Here is a 22,516-nt window from a genome sequence, read left to right on the forward strand (position 1 = left end):
CAGAACACGGCTAAGCACTCAGGGAACAGCACTTCCCTTTCCACCGAAGTCCACTTCCCCCACCCTCAACACACATCTTACATCAGTTATGCCTTGTAACTCAGTGCTATACAAATCTATGCCAAAATTTGAAGTTAGTTGTTATGCCTTCCACTAAACATTGCTCAAGAGATTCTGCTGGCAATGTGTAACAGTGGCATCTCAAGAATGCCGCCTGACTCTGAAGAATTTTAAAGTGGTTCTGGCAAGTTTGTCTCCAGGAGAATACACTAGTTACGAGCGTAGGCACTGGGCAATGTACAATGAGACAAGTCTGTAGTAACAGCTGCTTGCGAGTCTGAGGCAGGAGGATCACTCCAGCCTGTGGTTCCTAGATCAGCCCAGAGCAGCATAGTGAGACCCCATCTCCAAATAAGCAAATGAGCACATGGAGCTTTGGCCTTAGACAGCACCCACAGGCAGACTTTGGCACCAGTGAACTGTGTAACCAAGCAAACTGGCCACCATCTGCAAAGTGAGGATACTAAACCCTTTGTGGTATTGCTGTGGAGATTAGCAAACCAATGTTCAGAAAACACACAGTGGTTTTTCTGAATGATAAACATGTATACACATGCATTTGTAGACAGACATATCTCTTGATGTGAGTGGATCAATGTTTAAGTCTTAAGGAGATTCTAGAAAACAGTACTTATAGCAGGTTTAAAGTACTGGAGGTTATGATCACATAAGACAATTTATTGCTTCGTGTGAGAGCTAAAAAACCAGTAATGGTCTATGCTCTGGTTTTACAACCACAGTATGTAAAGAGCCCCATTGAAGTGACTTACTGTTCAATGCCGCACAGCAATGCTGGCACTGGTCGTAAGGCTAAGATCTAGGGCTCAGGTCTTTTTCATTACATCCAAAGACTTGGCTGACGTGGAGTCAAGTTGAGCTGGCTCTTGACAATCTGTTTTTGAAATGAAAAAAAAAAGGAGAAGAGGAGGGAGGGAGGATAGGTCAGTGCCTTCCTTTCCACATCCTCACCCATGCATGGCACCTGCAAAGGAAATGGTTCAGTGTTAGGAAAAGTGAAGAGGAACCACCGCAGCATCCCGAAGAGCCTCTGAGAGATTTTTAAGTGACAAGGTCATGTTATAGAGATATGGGAGTAGAATGCATTGTTTGTGTTTTCAAAAAAACCCTATAAACTATAGCACTGATAATCTAAAACTGTATCATTCAATATTTAATTGAACTCCTATTAAGTAGCAGTTTCTCGATTTCACTAGTCACACATGCAAGTGCTCACTACTTGTGGCTATTAGTCTATACAGAGTAAACATTTATGTCTTCACAGAAAGTTTAACCAGAGATGGACATACAGGAAACTTTTTTAATTGATTACTTCTGGGAATACAGTGGGGTTGGTTAATGAGGGAGAATTTCTAGCCAACTTGAATTTTTATAATGTTAGGAGTTTCTGTACAATTTAAAAAGGAAAATTTAAATGTCATCTAAAAATTAAAATGTTTCCCAACTCACTAATTGACAGAGACCCCCGGCTCTGGGTTGGTTTTCTAGATAGGGAATAAAGAAATGACACTGTTGGCCTGTTTTCCAGACACTTCCAAGTGAATCGCCCACCTCTACCCCCACTCCACACACTAGCAAGCCCTCCAGAAATAGGGGGATGAGAAAGCTGTGAGCGAAGCAACATGTTACCAGCTGGAGAAAAAGAGACAGGCTATAAATAGCCTGCTGTGGCCTCAGAAGACCTAGAACCCCACTAGGAGAGCAGATACACACAGACATAGAGATTAAAGTAGCTGAATTGTACAGTGGTCAAATAGCACCCAAGGCTGGGGGGCACAGCACATATTGGACATTTGCTGCCTGCTAGTGTAACTGGTATAAATACTTTTCCGGTATTTTCTCATTTAATTCCCACAATAATCCTGTGAGACAGGCATTTCAAATTCCGTTTGACATTAGGAACACAGGTCTAGACAGATCGAGTAACCAACCGATCCAATGCTACCGACAAATGAGTAGATGCTGGGCTCCTGTGACAGGAAAGGAGGAGAGAGTAGAGAGTAAAGGACAGACAGGACTGGGGGAGGGCCCTCATGCTGAGGACCTGAGGAAGGTAACTTCTGTGTTTCTTTGCAGGTGAAAGAAGCCGCTGCCAGCCACCAGTGGAAGAAAAAGGCCTTACTATTTATGCCCAAGTGCAGAAATCAGGGGTAAGTTCTGTGCTCTTCTTGGGGCATGTCTGTCATATTTCCTACGGGATTCCAGATTGGGCCACCTTGCACACGACCATGGTTCCATAGGGATTCTAGAGTAGATGAAATTAGGGAAGCAGAAATCAAGAATAAGAACTCCCCTAAAAGTTGTTGAACCTGTGTCCCTGGAACTCCTGTTGTTTGAAATAATGGGAAACACTGGGCAGTCTGGTGGCCTGCTTCTTCATATGAGATGAAGCTGTAAACGCACGGCAGTGGACGCTTGTCCAGCGCTGGCATTCTAAGAGTCTACACTGCATCCCCTTCTTGAATGGTACAACCTTGGGAAACGGGGAGGTGTGAGGAGGCTGTTGTGGCATGCTGGCCTGATTCAAATGAAGGCATGTGCGCAGTACGGTTGGACTGAGAAAGGGAGGATCTTGAGAATTTCAGTCAGTGTGGGGTTCAAACGAAAGGGGACATATCGAAGGGAGAGGAGAGAAAAACAAAACTGAGGTAGAGTGACCACTGAACTAAGAAGGACTGATGGGAAAATATGAGGCATGATGGAGTCGGGGAACAGATATGTTAGCAGTGAGGGATAGGGAGTCTACAGGATCCTCAGTAGAGGCTGCTATTTCCCAGACACACTTAATTCTAGAGGATTTTTTTAGCCCATAATTTGTCCATTTAGGACAGTGGGGGGGGGCACATATTCTTGGACAAATAAGAGAGTAAAGATAATTGCATACTAATACAATAAATTCATTCCTGAGGACCAAGAAGACAGTTCTGGGCAGATCTCTTTCTGCTCCCTATGACGGTCTGGTGGGTTTATTACATCATTGTAATATGTAGTTAGGGTTTCTATTGCTGTGAAAAGGCACCATGACTCAGCAACTCTTATAAAGGAAAACATTTCTCTGGGGCTAGCTTATAGTTCAGAGGTTCAATCTATTAACATCATAGTGGGTGACATGCAGGCAGACATGGTACAGGAGAAGGAACCAAGGGTTCTACATCTTGATGGGCAGGCAACAGGAAGTGAACTGTCTCACTGGGCATGGCTTGAGCATGTATGAGATCTCAAAGCCCAACCCCACAGTGACTTGACATACTTCTTCCAACAAGGCCACACCTAATCCAACAAGGCCACACTTCCTCATAGTGCACTCCCAATGGGGGCCAATTTATTTCAAACCACCACAATCACCATAGATGCCTATTAAGGACAAACTGCCATTTAAAGAAATGAGAACCCCAATAGTACCCTCTCACCTAAATGTTTGCTTAGCAGAGGCTGAGTGTGTCTTTCAGAATCAGTTTCTCAAGTATTAAAAAATGAAAAGAGTTAGGGTTACATCAAACCTATTGACCGACTTGAGAAGAAATTACATCTTTCAGTTTGAGTCTTCCACTGTAAAATACCACTCAGGAAGCAACAGAACATGGCCAGTTCTTCCAGAACACCTCTGTGCCACAGCTTCCCATCTCCTCCCCAGATATAACCACTATCCTGACTTCTAGAAATAAGAATTATATATTTCTTTTCGGGAACTTCATAAAAATAAAATCTGTCAGCATTTATTCTTGCATCTGGTTAGAATTCATGCGTGACTTTGAACTCAGGTTGCATACATTCTCATGGGTTTAGCAATGTGTGAACGTGCTGTTTGGGAATATATTTATCAGATGACTATTAATGAGCATCTGGTTATTTCTAATTTGAGGTCACTATGAAAGTTACAGTAATGAAATTTGTGTGACTGTCTTCTGGTGAAAATGTCTACATATTGTTGCTGCACATACTTAGAAGTAGATTTGCCGAATGATAGGGCATATGGATTCTCCAATTGACTGGTTAGGACCAAATTGTTCTTTGAAGTAGGTGTCAATTTACTTTTCCAATAAATAAGTTTTAAAAGCTGTATGTGCTGGCCAAAACTTGTTACCATCAGCCCTTTTATTTTATCCATACCAGTAGGGGGTCTTATTATGGCTTTGTTTTTCTGATAAGTAATAACTTTTCATATGTTTATTGCCATATTAAAATCGCCCAACTTTCAAATGTCATACCCATTTACCTTTGCGTGTTAGGCCCTTTTTAAAACAAGTTAGTATAAACCAAAAAGCCGTTTTAGAGGTGAGTCCTTTAGAGGTTAGATCCATATCATGTGTGGCTTGCCTTTGTAATTTCTCAGTAAGCCCTACTGAAATAGAACACTTCTTAATGTCAGGCTAGAGCAATTTGGTAACCTCTTCCTTTACGGTTATCACTTCTAACCTATTTGAGAAAATTTTCTCAGTCCAAGGTAATAAAAATATTCTTCCGGCATCCTCTTTCACATTATTCTATACTTGGGAAATATTCTTGAGTTTGGTTTAAGAGAAGCCAAGTGTCATTTTTGGCACATATTTACCGGTCATTGTCACACAGACTGTTCCCTGATTGCCCTGTCCCACTGGTTATAATTTGAGGGTACGCATATGCGTGGTTCTGTTTGATGCTCTGTATTCTGCTCCATTGTCCATTGACTAAACTCTCTTAATTAGGGATATAAATTGTGATGTCTGATAAAAGCGAATCTTCCCACTTGTTCTTTTTCTTCAAGAGTTCTTGGCCAATTCTTGTGCTCTGATACATATTTCACAATTGGTTTGTTAAACCCCTTTTCACCAAATCTTGCTAGAACGTGCACCAAATAGGCCAAAGAGGAGAGTGAAGATCTTTATTGTTTTGACTCTTTCTCTAGCCATTCTGTCTTATTTAGTTTCTCAAAATGACGTTTCATAGTTTCACAAATAAGAATATGTATATATATATACATATATATATATAATTCTAACTGACTGATCAGAGCTTCATATCTTGGAATATTGTCAACATTACCTTTTTCAAAACTTTTAGCTTCTAGTTGTTTACTGTTAACATATCCTCTTCTTATACTGACCTTGTATTTGAAACACCGCTGAACTGATCCGCACATTCCTGCATTTGTTTGCAGACAGCTTTGCTAGGTTTTCCTACCCCGCTGTAGCATCTCCAAAGAGTTAGTTCTCCGCATAGCTCCACCTGCTTTCCATTGTCCTATTTCACTGACAACGTCCTGTTCACACACGGTGGCGGTGGCGAACAGAAGCAGTAACGCTGACATTCCCGCAGAGTTCCAGATTGGGAAGGGAAGACTTCGCTACACCATCATTGAGCATACATTTTTCTGGAGTATTCCTAGTGAGCTTTTTACCATAAGAAACATATCGTCGGGGCCTAGAGATTACTCAGGGGTTAGGAGTGTACACTGTTTTTGTAGAGGACTTGGGTTCAAGTCTCAGTCTGACAGTTTACACCCACCGGCAATCCCAGCTCCAGGGCATGTGGTACCCTCTGCTGGCCTCTGCAGGCACTTGCTCTCATGTACATGAAACTGCACACAGTCAGCTAGCAACCCCCAACACACATTAGTTAAATTTTGAAAAATTTTGTCAGGCTAGGCATGGAAGTCCATGCCTGTAATCCTAGCACTCGGGAGGCAGTGGCAAGAGGATGGGAAATTCAAGGCTAGCCTGGTCTACGTAAAAAGTTTCAAACCAACACGGGCTACCTGCCTGTCTCAAAAATTAAATTAAAAAAAAAAAGAGAGAGAGAATATTATCTGGAGCTAGAGATATAACTCAGTGATAAAGTACTTGCTAGCATGCACAAAGACCTGGCTTCAATTCCAACACTGGAAGAGAGGGGTGGGGCACTATCGTCTTCTAGTCCTGGTTCACTAGACAATTTATCACAGTTTTGTTAAGGTCCAAGAGAAGCCCCCCAAAGAAGACCAACAGCCACATTTGCAATAACAAGAGTGCTTTATTAGCCGGGCAGTGGTGGCGCACATGGCCTTTAATCCCAGCACTTGGGAGGCAGAGACAAGCAGATCTCTATGAGTTCGAGGCCAGCCTGGTCTAGAAGAGCTAATTCCAGGACAGGCTCCAAAGCTACAGAGAAACCCTGTTTTGAAAGAGAGAGAGAGAGAGAGAGAGAGAGAGAGAGAGAGAGAGAGAGAGAGAGAGAGTCTGAGAGCTGATTGGTGGAGGAAAGATTAGTCTAAGGGCTGATTGGTGAGAGTCCTCCCAGCTGTGGGGTAGGGAAAGCTATCTTTAGTTATCTGGAGACTGGAAGGGGGCATCTGCTGAGCCAGCAAAGGGACTTTGGGGGTTGCTGAGCCGGCAGACAGGGCCATGGGGCATCTGCTAAGCTAGCAGAAGGTTGTGGGGCACCTGCTGACGGGTTGCTCCTAAGTTGTGGTTTTCCTGAGGATTGTCTGTTTAGCGCTGTCCCATTTTAGTGAACCGAAACTAAGGCCTGATCTCTGTCAGGCTACTAGGAGTACTAGGCTACCGGTCTGCCCCCGCCCCACACACCCCCATCCCCCGCACCACCACCCCCAGCCTTCTCAAGCAGACATCCTATTTTATCAACACTCTTCAGGCATCTGTTGAGATAACCTTCTGGCTGGCTTTCCCGCGTTTATCTGCCTTTGTAGGAGTCAAATCTATTTTACAGTCCTGGAGTAGAACAAATTTAGTTTGGTCCTTTAAAACACTGCTGGATTTTGTTTCTCTAACATTTTGTTAAAAGCTCCCCCTCCACCCCAGCCCACCCCCCCCCCCCCCCACGAACACATGCAACACACCCATGCACTTAGTTTCTGGGTGAAACTGGTCTGTCATCTTCCTTCCTCATAATAACTCCGTGAGGCTTTGATATGATGCTTCTGTCAACCATACAAATGGATGAGGCTTACAATCTTTCAGTCAGACTGTCATAGCAAAAATCATAACCAACGCGGTGGTTTAAACGACCAGAATTCACCTTACTTCAGTTCTGAGAGACCACATAAATCCAAAAGGAAAGTGGCATATTAGCAGGACCCCCCACCCTCTGAAAGCTCTGGGACAAGCCTTTATCTCAGTATGATCTGATGGCTCCAAACCTTAGCACTCTTCGGTTTGTGGTAGTACCACAATTTCTGCCTCTATCTCTAGGTAACTTTCCTGTCTGTGCTCCGCCTTCTTTCCATCTCTTAGGACATCGTGCTCTGGGTGTGGGCCACTGTGTGACTCAGTGACCTCGCCTTGAAGTTCTGACCTTACCTATCTTATCCACATCTCTGCCGAGGCCGTACACCGTACACCACACAATGGCATCCTGACACTGGTGGCACCTATCTTTTGGTGGCCACAATTCAGCTCACCAACAGATGCATTTTCTTCCTGTGACTCTCTGGAAATGTTTGGGTGGGATTGATCGTATTTCTCCCCTTATATATTTAGCAGAACTTATTGGTGAGTCTCTGAGATTGGCGTTCCTTTGATGGAGGAATTTTCAATTATATTTTTATCATTAAACTTTATTCTACATTGCATTAATATTTAAACGGCTATTTTCTCTATTTTTAGTGGCCATCCTAAAAATTACAAACTATACCCCTGACTTCTTTGTCTGTTTTGGGTTTTTTTGGGGGGGGGGAGGAGACTGTAGTTTTGTTTCGTTTTGTTTTTTGAAACAGGGTTTCTAGCCTTGGCTGTCCTAGAACTAGTTGTGTAGACCAGGCTGGCCTCAAACTCACAGAGATCTCATCTGCCTCTGTCTCCCAAAAGCTGGGATTAAAATCATGCCCACTACCACCCAGCACATCCCTGACTTACTAGCATACATGTGTTCCTTTTATTCTTTGTACTCCAGTACAGTATTTTAACTACACTATAATTTTGCCTCTTGATTTGTATTCTATTATTATTGGTTTTTAATTTATATGTATTTTAAATATGTAAGACATTTTTGTTTATATATCGATATGTACAGACTTACCTACATCCTTACAATTTCCTTCATTTTTATTTATCATACTATTATATCATTACAAAGATAATAACAAATATTATCCAAAAATCAGCATTTCTTTTGTTTTCATCATAATAGCTATAAAATATCTTTAAATAAAGCAGAATAGCATCCAGATGTCATAACGCACGCCTTTAATCCCAGCCCTTAGAAGGCAGAGGCAGGTGGATCTCTGAGTTTGAGGCAAAATCTTGGTCTACATAGGGAGTTCCAGTACAGCCAAGGCTACACAGTGAGACCCTGTCTCAAAAAATCAACAACAGAACATAACAACAGGAAATTAAACAAGTGTTACTTAACTGATAGGAACCTCTCCAGGGCTTATTATGTGGTTTTTGCTTTACACTGTCATTTCGAGGGCTCCCATTCTCAAAAAAATAGCAAAAATAAGTTATACCCCTGATACTGCTCCAATGTGGTATCCCTGGAGATGTGGTATCCCTAACAGAAGACATGAGAAATAAAAACATGCTACATTGTTAAAATTGTGTTTAAAATAATTCTTTCTACCTAGATAAAAATCTTAAAGGGAAATTCAATACCATTGTCCCAAGACAGCTTGGGGTTATTTTGAGTACAGACTTCTTTGTGAAATTCCCTAATTGAACGCAGAACATATAAATTATTGACACCATCACATCCCTACATTTAGGTCTGGTCACACTAAAATTCTCCCAACCAGGAAGAGAAGCAAAGAGTGCACCTGTGAACAAAAGCTGATTAAAAACCTGCTTCCATCTGCCCCTTACCCCCTCATCCCTAATCAAACATTTGTCATTAAATTTAAATATCTCTACATACTATGGCATCTAAGAAATGAACAGCAACTGAGATGAAGATCTCTTTTCTAAAGCACTAACAAGGGATGAAGTTGCCTTGAGAGGCTGGAAGCCCCAAGATGTCACTCTGGGAATGACTAGCAAAGTGAACTCAGGGAAGTTTGGGAGAATTCTCACCAGAGAGGAAGTTAGAGCGAGCAACGAAGGAGTTTTTTTAATTTGAGCAGTTGGATGGGGCCCAGCTTTCTGCTCAACTAATCTGTCTCCTTTGTTTCTCTTGTAGCCTCCAGGGAAGAAATTTGATGATTCCCTGACTGGTCAGAGTCCCTGCACGACTATTTATGTGGCTGCCACAGAGCCTGTCCCAGAGCCTGTTCAGGTGAGGCATCTCTGCTCCCCCCCCTCACTGAATGTCTGGTGAGAGGCTGAGAAGAAGAGGAAGAAGGTTTTTGTTCTTATATATTTATTTTAGGGGAGAGATGAAGTGAATCATATTGGTGAGAGTGGTCTAGATCCCACATGCAAAAAGGAATAGCTGTAGTCTTGGATAGGTAGGACTTATACAAAATCCTTCATGTGGGCTCATAGGCTGTGAGCCACTGTGTACTGACTAGTGTTTCTCTGAGAGTTGTCAAAGGACAACAAATACCTGACATACTTGTTTTGAAAACAGCAAACAGATACCACTTCTCTCATCCCCATTTGGATCTCACACCCTCTAAAACCTCAATAATCTAAACCTCTTTTGGCTTCCCCAAACTGTACTCCAGGACTGACAGTAAGTGGGAGAAAAGGAAGATGGAGAGGGAGAAAAGAATTCTTGAAGAATTCAGGGATGGTTATTTTGGTTGTCCGCTTGATGGGAGTAAGAGGCGCCTAAGAAACTGATAAAGCACACCTGTGGATGTGTCTGTGAGGGTATTCCCAGGGTCACAAATGGTGAGGGTTCTTACCTGATTGACAGGTTCCTGATCCATGATGTGCTCATAACACAATCATACTGTCAGGAAGCAGTGAGGCCCAGCTGGAGGAAGCCCACCCACTGTGTCCTTGAAAGAGGATATGTGTTGCTCTGATCTCCTTTGGTATCCCTCTTTACTGTTTCCTAACCACCATGGTGTGAGTTCGCTTGTCCTTTTCTTCCTCTGACTCTCTTTACCCTATGAGAGGTCTGTTACCTATTTTTACATTGCTGTGTCCAAAATACCTAAGAGAACAACTTGAAGGGAGATATATTTGGTCTTACAATTTTGGAAGATTCAGCCTATCATATGGGGAAGACATAGCATGACCTGGCAAATGTCCTGATTTAAGGGAGTTTCTTCCTAAGGAGGAGAGGGGATAGAAAAGAGGGAAGAGGAGGGATCGAAAGGCAAGGCCAGTCTTCAAATCTCTCATCTCCCCAATGGCACACTTATGCTTGGAAGGGAGATGGAGCCCCATTTGCAGGCAGGCACTGGGAGACCTGGGTGCTGGCCTAGCCATGTCCAGACTGTGACAGACTCGACTGTACATCATGCTATATGTACTACAGGAACTCTAAGCCTCTTCTTTCCCAGGGAAGGCTGCTCTGCTCACTGCCTGTGAACTTCGTCCCTCCATTCCATCTCTCATGAATGTCTTTTTTGCCCGCAGGAATCAAACCCCACCACAGTTTATGCCAGTGTGACGTTACCAGAGAGCTGACCCCCAGACACCCAGGGAAAGGACTTTTTGAAGGAACATAGAAAAATCAAAATCCACGCTGAACTTGGCCCTCAGTCCCGAGTTCTCTGTGACAGACACTGCACATCCGTCCCTTTCTTCAATCAATTCCCCGGTGATCGATTTGCACAGGCATACCTGTGAAGTAAGCAAGGAAGTGAGGTGTCCCAGGCAGGCAGCCTGCAGCCTGCTGCCTGCTGTGCCGCTGACACAGACACGGAACAGAGACCCCTTGGAATAGCGTTCCACCTTTGCTGTAGCGGATCAAATAGACGGTGTGAGTTCAGAATCTCACTCTATGCTGTGCTGGTAAACAAAACCCAGAGACAAAAAGCCAAGATGTGAAACACCTGCCTCAGATGGCTGAGCACAAGGCCCAAAGTCTGGAGATGTTTTTGTTCTGACTGTCTGTTTTATTCTGAAAGCAGATCCTGGTCACCTCAAGACCTGATCAAGGCTCTGTGCCTCAGTTTCCCTCTCACTCTCCGGATAAGGAGGGAATGAAGCGGTGTGTGAAGGATGAATTCTTTGTGACCGGAGGTCATTTTATAAAAGAACCAGTATTTTATTTGCAAAACTGAAGCTAGCTGTAAGTCAATAGGCTGAAGATGACTGTAGAGTCTAAAGTTTTGAGTGATAGAATGGAAACCATCCAAGGTTCTATAAAGTGTCGTCCTCAGCGAGCAGCATTCTGTTTAAATCGAAGTAGCAAGTGTTTGGGAACACTGTTATAAAGTAACCTGGGATACTTAGAGGAACTTGCCCCAGGGAGGTTTTTCACTTCTTTAAAGGACTTTTGAATCGAAGCTCTCTGTTTACTTCCTTGAGGGAAAAAACCCTGGACCCTCAAGATTCCCCCTCAGTTAGTTCTGAACCCATTTTACCACCCAGGCCTACTGAGGAACTGCAGGTCTACCAGGCACTTCCTATTTACTGCATACCTCTTTGTACTGAATTTATCTTCGGATAGAAAATTAAATTATTTTGATTAAACCGTTTCAATTGATTGGATGTTCAATCACTTAGATAAAAGTTGTGTGCAGAAAGAGTCTCTCTACGTAAAGTCCTATCTTCATGTTGTCTGCCCTCAGAGAGGCCATTTTCAACCTTTTGTCCTTACACAACTTTGGCAAATACTTTAAGAAATAACTGTTGTGGAGGTGGGGAGGGATCAGTGGATTCTGGTATAGGATCTGGGTTCAAACTCCTAGCTCCTGTGTAAGAAGATAGGCGTGGCTGGGTGTGCATGTTTCAGAGAAAGACAGGTCCTAAGACCTTTCTGGTTAGCTGGCCCAGCCTGACATGAATATCAAGTCCCCTGAGAGTGACAGAGGAAGACACTGGCATCCTCCTGTGATGTTTTCAAGCATAACCACTTACGTATTCGCATGCACACACACACACACACACACACACAAACACAATACACACACCTACTCGTGCATAAAAAAGCCAATTATATCATTGTGTAACAATGAACACCAACTGCCCAGCTCGAAACTCTGATGTCCCATTGCCCTGCATTTAGACAATTTACAGTGTAAATCTTGTTGTTTCAGGTATCCTCCTTTGTGGTACTAATTTCTATAGAGGGATTGCTCATCAACAAAAGCTAACTTTAGATTTTTTTGCAAAAAGGAAACCTGTTGAAAATATTCCAGTTGGTTTAAATAACTACTAGGAAATTCTGAAAAAAAACCTTTATGAGTTAGGGTTCTCTAGAGTAACAGAACTTACAGAAGGAATCCATTTCCATGGAAGGGGGTTTTATTAGAATGACTTTCAGGCTGTGATCCAGCTAATCCAGCAAGAGCTGGCTGTGAACAGAGAGTACAAGAACTCAGCAGTTGCTCAGTTTGCAAAATTAGATGTCTCAGCTGGACTTCAGTAGAGTTGGAATCCTACAGAAGTAGGCTATGATGCCAGTGAAGGAATGGGCTTGCTAACAAGGAGAGGATAAACAGGCAAGGAGCAAAAGCTTCCTTCTGCCATGCTCTTCTGCGGGCTTCCAGCAAAGGTGTGACCCAGATTAAAGTCGTGCCTTCCCACCTCAAGATCTGGTTCAAAGATGTGTGTCTTCCCACTTGAGATCTGCCTCAGAAGTGTGTGTCTTCCTACCTCAAAGGTCCGGACCAGAAGTGGATTCGCCCAAGCAAAATTAATCTCTCACAGGTGTGCCCTCCGTTTCTGGATTGTAATTCAAATCCAGAATTTGATTGATTAGCTGTGGTCAAATTGGAAACCCAAGAATAGCCATCACACCTCCTTTAAAAGTAAAGAGGATAAAAGAAGACTAGGCTGTGGTTAGGGTCATAACTAAAATTGCAAAGCTACTCTAGGGGCTGCAAGGCTCTACTGGGCACCGTTGTATCATAATCTCTGTCTACAACACTGGACTCAGACCACTGCCTTTTGCTTCTGTTGCACTAGTAACATGATCGTGGTAGTTGTTATTCCTGCATTGTCCACCACCAGAATGACTGCTCCCTCCTTCATCTTTTCATTGCTATCTTAGAATTCAAAATTTGATGCTTCAGAATGGGCAACCCTAGCTCACATGTCCTCATTTTACACTTCCAAAGAGGTTACGAATTTACTATCTGGAAGCTTCTACTTTTGTAGTGGCTGGCAAACTCTACCTTTTCATGAATTAGAAAGTTACCAATGGGGCTGGAGAGATGGCTCAGAGGTTAAGAGCATTGCCTGCTCTTCCAGAGGTCCTGAGTTCAATTCCCAGCAACCATATGGTGGCTCACAACCAACTATAATGGGGTCTGGTGCCCTCTTCTGGCCTGCAGACATACACACAGACAGAATATTGTATACATAATAAATAAAAAAATATAAAAAAAAAAAAAAGAAAGTTACCAAGACAGAAGCAAGGCTTAGATGCCAGACAGACCAAAAAATATTCACTACATGCCCTTGTAGAAGCTTAGACCAAAGGATTTCATTAATTCTTTGAAAATATCATATATGTGCAACATATTTTGATTGTGTCCATCCAAACTACCTTCCGACAATTCCCCTAGGAACCCACCAAACCATTTTCTTTCTGACTCAATGCCCTCTTTTTTCCTTACTGAATCCAGTTAGTGCTTACCATATGAGAATCATCCATTGGGCCCACATGCTCTAAAGAAAAGTAATTCCTCCCTCAGGAGCCATCAACTGTCAGTAACTCATGAAGCTTTGGGAGATCCCTCTCTCTGTGATGGAATTTTGACTGGTTTGACCTTCCACACTTCTTATACAGACAACCACAGCTGCTTGTGAGTCAATGTGTACATCAACCATATCATGTCTGAAAGACTACCTGTCGATTTTGAAAACCATAGAGCTACTTAGAATGGGGATGTATAAAGCCTAGAGTTACAAGCTTTCATTAATTTACTGCCATTCGGACAGCTCCAGAAAATCAGTTTCTAACATTTGGGCTTTTCCTATGCCTGAGCTTTACCTGATGGAGATGCAGAAATTTAGGAGAGTCCATTCCCAAAAGTTCTTGAATCTGTAGATTCCAGACCTCACTGAGGATGGGGGTTATGCCTTAGAGGCAACCTTTCTGACTACCCATCCAACAGTGCTTGGCCATTTTCCCCCTTCAATCCCACGCCTGGTTTGCAGGGTAGAAAGAAGAGAGCCTTTTCCAGTACTGCACTTGTGTGCTTCAGTCTTCCCCGAACGGCCCCGAGTGAGTCAAGCTCACCTTTCCCTCAGGCTGAAAGCATTAAAGCAGAGACTACAGAGACAGAATTCCCCGGCGTTGCTCTTCCAACACTGTTTTCTTTTGACCGAGCACATCTGAATTCTGAAGAAGTCAGGAGGAACAGACCCATTCTCGGTTTTAAGAGGCTAATGCTCTGAGGCCTGGGTGGAGTCCTTGGCTTCTTTTGGAGTCATACAGCCTGTGTGTGGTGATTACAGGGTACACATGTTGGCTGGGAAGACACTGGGTGCTCATACACCCCCTAAAATGTATGGTTCTTCTACTTTAAAGAAAAAGTCTTTCTATGCATCCCATGTCAGTTTTCAACTCCCAGTCCCCTAATTCAGCCTTCCAATTGCTAGGATTACAAGTATGTGTTTATAGTTCTGCCTTGGGAAAATTAATGAAATATAGTTAGTCCACTGAGAGAGACTCACTTCGGTCTCACGTTTCTTAGTATGGCAGTGTGGCTGGATATGTTTCACAGTCCGTGTCTCCGTAGCCTTGTCTGTGAACACTAAGGCAGCTGCTTTGGTAAAAATGAGTTGCGAGACTTTTGCTTCCCCAAGAGAGTGCACAAGAGTGAGCTCAGGGCCTCTCCTGCTGCTAAAACCCCGCATCCATTCTCCTTACAGAGGACAGAGTTGTGTCTAAAAAGCATTTGATTTTTGTCACCGCCAGAGTAATCCCCTTCTCTAAATTCCCCACCTCCACCTAAATTCCCCTTGTAGAGAAAACTGGAGCCAAATTTCTCAACTGACATTTGGGACTGGACAAATTTCTGTCACAATGGAGTGTTCTGTTCCTTTAACATCATCCTTGTGCCCTACCCACTAGGTGCCAGTAGCACATCCTCTCTCCCCCCATGAGGGAAGATACTATCCAAAGGTAGGGTACTGACTAGAGTGAGAGGCCCTGAATTTGAATTCCAGCAGTGAAAACAATTAGTGGGCCCAGATATTACTAGATTTTGCCAAGTAGGCAAAATATCCAGTTGAGAACCACTGACCCTGGACTTTTACTCAGCTTCTAATAAACCAAACACACGGTATTGGTCAGGGTTCTCTAGAATAACAGAATTTATACACTGACTCTAGATAGATAGATAGATAGATAGATAGATAGATAGATAGATAGATAAATAGATAGATAGATAGATAGATAGACAGACAGATATGAAATTTATTATAATGACTTACAGCTTACAGACTGTGGTCCAGCTAATCCAACAATGGATTGCTTTGAATGGGAAGTCTAAGAATCCAGTAATTGCTCAGTCCGCAAGATTGGATGTCACAACTAGTCTCCAGTAGATGCTGGAATCCAGAAGAAGTAGGCTCTAATGCCAATGAAGGAATAAACACAGAGTAAGGTAAGGGCAAGCAGGAAAGCGCAAAAGTTTCTTCCTGCCATGTCCTTTGTGGGTATTCAGCAGAAGAAGTGACCCTGATTGAAAGTATGTCCTCCCTCCTCAAGAACTGGATTAAAGGTATGTCCTTTCCAAATTTGAAAGATCTGGATTAAAGGGTGGATGAGTGTGTGTGTGTGTGTGTGTGTGTGTGTATGTATGTGTGTGTGTGTGTGTGTGTGTGTGTGTGTGTGTGTCTTCCTAAAATCTAGATTAGAATGGATTTTTCCATCCAGGCAGTGCACGCCTTTAATCCCAGCACCAGGAGGCAGAGGCAGACGGATGTCTCAGTTCTAGTCCACGCTGGTCTACAGAGCTAGTTCTACGACAGCCAGGGCTGTAGCCTTGTGTACAAAGAAACCTTGCTCAAAAAAAAAAAGTAGATTTTTCCTACTTAAAATTAAGCAAAAAAACCCTCACAGGTGCATCCTCCATCTGAGGGTTTAGTCCCTAGAGGGACATTATTTTAGTATCTCAAATATAACCACTTTATTTTCTTAAATGGTGTTACATCATATGATAAAGAAATTGAGGAAAGAAAACACAAATATCTGTACAAATACATACTTAACAAAATACAACAAAAACACTCATGTTAACCATAATCCTCACTTCTGCAACTGGCCAGGCCGTAGCAGGTACTTATGACTACCTTCCTCTACTACCCATTCCGTATTTTTTCCACCCTTGGGAGGAACCTCAGCAGGCCTTGACTCTTTTCCTGGAGGACTGACCCTTCCTTCATTTCTGATGGGTATGTACCCTTTGTCATCGTGCCTGGATTAGGCTGTTGTAGTTCCCTACTGATTTTAATCACACGACACAGTAGCACCAGGAGACACCCTAAAGGATCTCCTATACTCCAGATATAATCTTTCTTACCTCCGGTGTGAAGAAGCATTCCAGTTTCCCCGTGGTAATCTGGATCGATCACCCCTTCTGATACTGTTATTTCTTTCTTAGCCTACTGATTTAAGGGCATTAGAAGCCCTAAGTAGCCAGGTGGAAGTCTGAACTTCTGGTTCCATGGAATGCTTGTTGTGGCTCTTGGCAGAAGCGCTCCTCTCTCTGGAAACTTTTAGGCAAACAGAACTTAAGATCACAGGAACAGAAAGCAAAAATTTTCCTAGTGGGTCAGTAGGAGTGATAATGAGTGGAATTATTTCCTTTTCCACCCTGTGATCTCTGGAGCCATGGATCCTGGCTATGGGAGAAACCATGCCATACACTGGATGCTGATTCCAAGCGTATACCTCCTTCTGGAGAATCCTGCACCAACTCTCCAGGTTTCTGCCAATTGACATTGTAGCTGTTTCTCCAAAAGGCCATTTCATCTGTTTGCTATGCCCCTGTTCATGGGCCCACTGGGCGACAGTAGGAACTGCTGGGGAAAGAGACTCACTCTCCACAGAAAGAGTCACCCTATCTGCTTGATTTTTGAGCTCCTCCTCAACTGGAGTAATTTTTTTTAAAGAGATGCTTGTCAAACTCCACCTTTGAAGTAGTATTTTTAAAATCTTATTTATTTATTTATTTATTTATTTATTTATTTATCATACAATGTACTGCTGGCAAGGAAGGCACCAGGTCTCATTACATTACAGATGGTTGTGAGCCACCATGTGGTTGCTGGGAATTGAACTCAGGACCTCTGGAAGAGCAGCCAGTGCTCTTACCTCTGAGCCATCTCTCAGCCCTTGGAGTAATTTTTTGATGAGGGTTTACATGGGACAAATGTAACATCACATCTTTCAAATATTAGGACGGATCCACATGTCTTTCTCACCAGTTTTCTAACCATGCTCTTTCTAAGTCCCTGATGGTGCAGTCAATCCATTGGCTATAGCTCATTAGTCACTGAGTGTAGATAGAGGCTGCCTGTTCGATTCCCAGCTGCCCAGACTCAAAATAATAACACAGAAACTATATTAATTAAAGCACTGCTCAGGCAATTAGCTTAAGCTTCTTATTAACTAACTCTTACATCTCAAATTAACCCATTGCTATTATCTTGTAATTTACCACAAGGCTTGTGGTTTGCCAGTAAAATTCCTGGGCGTCTGTCTCCTTTAGTAGCTACATGGTATCTCTCTGGCTCTGCCTTCTTTCTCCCAGCATTGAGTTTAGTTTTTCTGCATATCTCTCTAGTCTGCCCTGCCACAGGCCAAAACAGATTCTTTATTAACCAATGATAATAAAACATATTCATAGCATACAGAGGGGACTCCCACATCAATTGAGCAATTTCACATCTGGCCATTTTTTCTTCCAAACAAAATGTAGGACCATGTGTACTGCCCAAAGTTCCACCCACTGTGAAGATTTTCCTTCACCGTGTCTTTCAGAGTTGTCTCAGAAAGCATTTGTAATGTTGCAGCTGTCCACTTCTGGGTGGTGCCTGCATAACATATGAACTATTAATAAACTAGGCCCTCAGTCAACCGATCATAGAGAACACCTCAGGAGGCTATAGGTGCATGTATAGATTAGATGATAGATAGATAGATAGATAGATAGATAGATAGATAGATAGATAGATAGATTAAATAGATTGTGAGAGGGGATATTAGAATGACTTGCAGGCTGTAGTCCAGGTAATCAACAATGACCAGCTATGAACAGAAAGTTCAAGAATCTAGTTGTTAGCTCCACGAAGCTAGATGTGTCTTCTGTAAATGCTGGAATCCCAAAGAAGTAGGTTCCAATCTTAGTTAAGGAGTGGTTGTGCTAGCAAGATGAGGATAAGCAGGCAAAGAACAAAATCTTCCTTCTATGTCCTTATATAGACTTCGAGCAGAAGACATGGTCCATATTAAAGGTTTGTCTTCCCGACCCACAATTTGAATTAAAGGTGTGTATCTTCCTACACCAAAGGTCTGAACGAGAAGTGGATTCACCCACTTCAAACAAAGCAGAAAATGGATGAGTGTCTTGTCCGTTCCTAGATTGTAATTCATTCCAGATATAGTCAAGTTGGCAACCAAGAGTAGCCATCACAGTAGGTCACATAACACTCAGCTCATGATGGGCAGCTTTAAGCTACATAATATCTTAGTGTCCCATTACCAAATATTCAGTTTCTTCTAAGACCCATTAACAGGCCAACAGCTGTCTTTCAAATGGAGAGTAGTTGTCTGCAGATGATGGTAGAACCTTGTTCCAAAATCCTAAGGTCTCTTCTGTGAGTCATGTGTAGAGGCCTGCTAAAGTCTTCAAACAGCATCCTTGTCTGCCACTGACACCTCAAGTACCATTGGGTCTTCTGGATCATATGCTCCAAGTGGTAGAGCAGCCTGCACAGCAGCTTGGAACTGTTGAAGAGCCTTCTCCCATTCCAGACCCCACACAAAGCTAGCAGCTTACTGAGTCTCTTGGCATACAGGCTGAAGTAACACACCCTAGTGAGGAATATGCTACCTCCAGACTCCAAATAGGTCCACTAAATGCTGTGCTTCTTTCTTGGTGGTGGAAGTGTCTAGTGCAATAACTTGTCCTTCTCTTCAGAAGGAGTATCCTTGCATATCCCCACACCACAAGGCTCCACAGAATTTCACTGAGGTAAAAGGCCCTTGAGTTTTGGTGAAATTCTGTTCTCATCCTCTGATTTGCATATTGGTTACCAATGAAGTCAAAGTGGTAGCTACATCCTGCTCACTTAGTCCAATCTGCGTAATGTCATCAGTATAGTGCACCAGTGTGACATTTTGCAGGAAAGACAGATGATTGAGATCCCTAAATTGTGACACAGGGATGGAGAGTTAATATATCCCTGAGACAAAACAGTAAAGATACACTGCTGGCCTTGCCAACTGAAAGCAAATTACTTCTGGTGGTCCTTATGGACAGAAACTGAGAAAAGGGCATTTGCTAGGTCAATAGCTGTATACCACATACCAGATGTGTTAATCTGTTCAAGTAAGGACATTGGTCTGGGAGGTCCTTCTGTCTGTGTGTTGCTTATATTGGTTAATGAATAAAGAAACTGGCTTGGCTTATAGCATGGAAGGAGGAAGGCGGAGTCAGAGAGAAGCCATGGAGCCACCAGAGATAGATGCTGGGAACTTTACCTGGTAATCCACAGCCACATGGCTTAATAGAATTGGGTTAAATTAATATAAGAGTTAGCCAATAAGAAGCTAGAGCTAATGGGCCAAGCAGTGATTTAATTAATACAGTTTCTGTGTGATCATTTTGGGTCTAAGCTAACTGGGCAGCCAAGAACCAAGAAGTGGCCTTCTCCAACAGGTCATCACATCTGGTAGAGCCGCTTCTCAGAGTCACTACCTGATTGAGTTTTCAGTAGTCAACTGTCACTCTCCAAGATCCATCCATCTTCCATACTGGCCCAGGATAGTCAAAGGGAGATGTGGTGGTAACCACCACCCATGCATATTTCAAGACTGATTTTTTTTTTAGTTCCTCCAGGGATGCCATACTGTTTTTGATTCACTATTTTCCTTGGCAGAGCCCACTCAACGGGCTTCTCCAACCGTAATAGCCCTCACTCCACATGTCAGGAAACAACCAGGGAACTCTGCCAACTTCTTTTTTTTATTAATTTATTTATTTATTGAAGATTTCTGTCTCTTCCCCGCCGCTGCCTCCCATTTCCCTCCCCCTCCCCCAAACAAGTCCCCCTCTATCCCAATTGTATATTCTGGTACTGGGGAAATAAGCAACAGGATGAGTCTGAGGACACACTGGACCCACCAGAAGTCAGACTTCAGCCAAAACTTTGTTATTCACCTGACCTTGATAAGCCCCTACTTTAATGGAGGACCACAATGTTTCTTGGGGTCTCCTGGAATCCGGATCAATTCAGAACCAATATCCAATAGACCTCTGATGTAGTTTTTGCTTGATAACTGTTTTGTTTTATGTAATTTTGCTATGTTAAAGTTAAAGCATTTCTTTTTTTGTTTAAAAGAATACAATTTGTGTGTTGTTATTTCGGGGCATAAGCTAGCCAGGCGGCCGGGAGCTGCATGGCAGGAACTCAGCCCACAGCTCCTTTCTACAGACCTCAGAAAGTCTGATTGTTTTCTTTACCCCGCTGTACAGTTACCCTTGTAAAAAGGCTGCAGGTTCCTCTGGGGAAGGATAGCAGAAAGGATAAGTGTAAAACTTTTAGGTGTTTACTATGGTCCCTTCCTCAGGAGAACCTAGCTGTCCTTCATTCAAGGGGTTCTGGATCTGCAAATTGACTCAAGTCTGGGAATTGATTCATGGGACAAAATTCTCTCTTGCCATAATGCAATGTAGCCTTTCTTTCATTTGTTGCAGAAATTTTCCACTTATGTAGATTAAACAAAAATTCAGTAGGCTTCTTATCTGTTCCATGCTTGGAAACACCATGATTGATTAGCTGGTTCTAAAGGATCAGATGAGTCATACACAATAAATTCACTTTGCCTATGCTGACCTTTACTGGTTAGGCCATTATGAACATGACTTTGTCTAGGTTACCTTTTATGATAAAGACAATCACCTTGCCTTTGTCATTTCAGTGCTGCTACCTGACTCCTGCTACCTCAGCATCCAATTAAAATCCATCCAGCTGAGCAGCAGCATCACCAACCGTATACTGTCTGGCACAAGAGAAAAAGCCACAACAAAACTCTTGTGTCCCCTCACTATTTTGCATCTTATAGGATTACTAAAGGTCATGTCTTCTGGACCTTCCCACTGAGGAGGACTAGATTTTACATAGTGCATCTTCTCTAGCATTGACATTCCCCTGAGCTTTCAAATCCCTTCATCAACACCAAGCTGAGGGATATCAGGCATTGCGGATTCCTCTTCAGTAGACCGTCTTTTGACAAATGCTTCAGTCAACCATTCAAAAACATTTTGACACCTTTTTTTAAATGGTGGGAGTTTCCATGCTAAACCCAGAAACCTCACTCAGAGGTCCTGCATCAATAAACTCAGACTGATCTAGTTTCACATTCCCTCCATCATTACCCCACACCCTTAAAATTGCATTCCCGCCCATTTCCCCAGATTTCCACTTGAATGAATTAGCAAGCTTGTTAAGCTCTTGGGTAGCCTATTGTACCTCCTCATGACTCCACTTTCTACGCCCTTTCTAGGAGCCTGCTGTGCCTTAAGTGTCTGAATGGAGATCTAAAGGCAACTAAAGGTACTGATGAAGACATCAGTGTTGTCTTCCTGAAATTTCCTTCTGAGAAAGTTACAGCTGGTTTAGTAGATAACGAGGGGTTGATTTCTGCAGTCAAAGGTGAAAAGGGCAACGTTTCAAGGAGTGGGAGTGATGATACACTACTTCCTCAGGTGAGATAAACCCTTGAGAACCTGAAGACGCTGAGTTCTCAGCTTCAGTAGGATCCTCCCACACATCCCTGTTCCAAGTTACAGGATCTCATCCTGTACCAATTCGTAAGCTTACTTTAGTCACTGACATGCTCCCAGGTTGGGATTTGAATTTTCACTGCCATTCAGCCAAACTTATAATAAGGGCTTTGGTTTGATTTTCTGCAACTTGAGCTCTGGGCTGCTGGAGAGAATATTCTCTCCCAGAGGACCCTTAGGAACCTTTAGATCAGTGGTTCTCAACTTGTGGGCCAAGACCCCCAAGATCATGGAAAAGCACAGATATGTACATTGCAGGTCATAGCAATAGAAAATTTACAGTTAGGCCGGGCGGTGGTGGCGCACGCCTTTAATCCCAGCACTTGGGAGGCAGAGGCAGGCGGATCTCTGTGAGTTCGAGACCAGCCTGGTCTACAAGAGCTAGTGCCAGGACAGGCTCCAAAGCTACAGAGAAACCCTGTCTCGAAAAACCAAAAAAAA

The 22,516-nt window shown here is 42.9% G+C and overlaps 1 protein-coding gene across 1 annotated transcript in view; it reads left to right on the forward strand.

The window, feature by feature from the left end:
- The window catches only part of Slamf1 (signaling lymphocytic activation molecule family member 1), a 35,218-nt gene extending 23,644 nt beyond the window's left edge, over positions 1-11,574 (forward strand). Inside the window, exons 5-7 of the mRNA XM_050143101.1 lie at positions 2,155-2,228; positions 9,166-9,261; positions 10,518-11,574. Coding sequence (XP_049999058.1) covers positions 2,155-2,228; positions 9,166-9,261; positions 10,518-10,568 — 221 coding nt within the window. The 3' untranslated portion in view covers positions 10,569-11,574. The remainder of the gene's footprint in view (positions 1-2,154; positions 2,229-9,165; positions 9,262-10,517) is intronic.
- The last annotated feature ends 10,942 nt before the right edge of the window (positions 11,575-22,516 follow it).

This window comes from Alexandromys fortis, unplaced genomic scaffold (genome assembly GCF_014885135.2).
Source record: "Alexandromys fortis isolate MF-2015 unplaced genomic scaffold, M_Fortis_MF-2015_v1.1 scaffold_51, whole genome shotgun sequence".
Classification (NCBI taxonomy): domain Eukaryota; kingdom Metazoa; phylum Chordata; class Mammalia; order Rodentia; family Cricetidae; genus Alexandromys; species Alexandromys fortis.